The 1,237-nt window shown below is 43.9% G+C and overlaps 2 protein-coding genes across 2 annotated transcripts in view; both read right to left on the bottom strand.

Annotated features, from left to right (window-relative positions):
* Nucleotides 1-154, bottom strand: part of LOC118477962 (uncharacterized oxidoreductase TM_0325-like) — a 5,900-nt gene extending 5,746 nt beyond the window's left edge. The window contains exon 1 of the mRNA XM_035970743.1: nt 124-154. Within this exon, the coding sequence (XP_035826636.1) occupies nt 124-154 (31 nt within the window). The remainder of the gene's footprint in view (nt 1-123) is intronic.
* Nucleotides 155-918: 764 nt separating this feature from the next.
* LOC101857259 (uncharacterized oxidoreductase TM_0325) overlaps nt 919-1,237 on the bottom strand; it is a 5,544-nt gene continuing 5,225 nt past the window's right edge. The window contains exon 4 of the mRNA XM_005102172.3: nt 919-1,110. Coding sequence (XP_005102229.3) covers nt 919-1,110 — 192 coding nt within the window. The remainder of the gene's footprint in view (nt 1,111-1,237) is intronic.

Raw genomic sequence — 1,237 nt, forward strand, 5'->3', positions numbered from 1 at the left:
CTCATATGATATTATGCAGTTCCGAGCGCCGTAAAACACTTACCAAAATAAAAAAAAGTATTGTAAAATCAGAAACTACCCGAAAACGACTCAAAATGTAAGTCTAGTAGACAAAGTTCTCACCTGGTCCCGTTTCAGGCCAGCCTTCTGACATTTCTCCAGCGTTTCTTGTAAGTGTTTTTCGTTGGTCCCCGTCACCACCACAGCGCAACCCCTCTGGGCGAACAGGACGGCCGTAGCTTGTCCTAGTCCAGAGCTGGACCCTGGGAGCAAGATGGCGTCATACGGCTGTTAATATTATTGTGTTTTACTATACGTGTTTTACACCTCCCTCCACATGATTTAGAGTATTTAAGCATGACCTAAAAAAATATTATTTAGAAGGTGGACGGCTTCGAACCTGGCCGTGGGATACACCATCCCAGCAGACAGAAGTGAATACATCATCCCAGCAGACAGAAGTGGATACATCATCCCAGCAGACAGAAGTGGATACATCATCCCAACAGACAGAAGTGGATACATCATCCCAGCAGACAGAAGTGGATACATCATCCCAACAGACAGAAGTGGGTACACCATCCCAATTAGAGCTATAACTAGCTTTAAGGTCAGGGTTATGGTTATAGTGAGTTCCCAAGTGAGAATGTGGGTCAATCTCGTTCAAAGGGTTAGAATAATGGTTTTGTTAACATTTCTTGGTTAAGGTTTTTCTTTGTTAGGGTTAGTGTTGATTAGACATGGGCACTTTCAACGAAGTTGCAGTTGTCCATTTCTTCTTCAAAAACATATCTCTGTACGATGTGAGAGTAGCAAATGGAATCCAGAGGAGATCTGCCACTTTTCTACCAAAAAAACCCCCCTCCCCTCCACTCACCACCAGTCTCACTTAACCCCCACCTCCTTAAAAGATAACTTCTACAGACAAAATGGCCGCAGCGACAATGACCTTTCCATTGGACATACGGTACCTTTTGTCTCTTTCAGATATGGAAACACCAATTTTGACAGAAGCACAGGCACTTTGAAGTTGAGGTTGAAGGTCGTGTCGATGTCCTTCTCTTCCAAGTCTTTGATGAAGCCGGTGTACAAAGCACCTGCGTTATTTACCTGGGGGTCGGAGGGAATACGCAGGTACATTTTTGAGTGTTGACTGTCTTTGTGTCTGTCTGTGTGTCTGTTTGTTTGAGTGTACCTCTGTCGGTATCTCTTTTTCAGTATTTCTCTATACACTCTC

Source organism: Aplysia californica, unplaced genomic scaffold, assembly GCF_000002075.1.
Source record: "Aplysia californica isolate F4 #8 unplaced genomic scaffold, AplCal3.0 scaffold00315, whole genome shotgun sequence".
NCBI lineage: Eukaryota > Metazoa > Mollusca > Gastropoda > Aplysiida > Aplysiidae > Aplysia > Aplysia californica.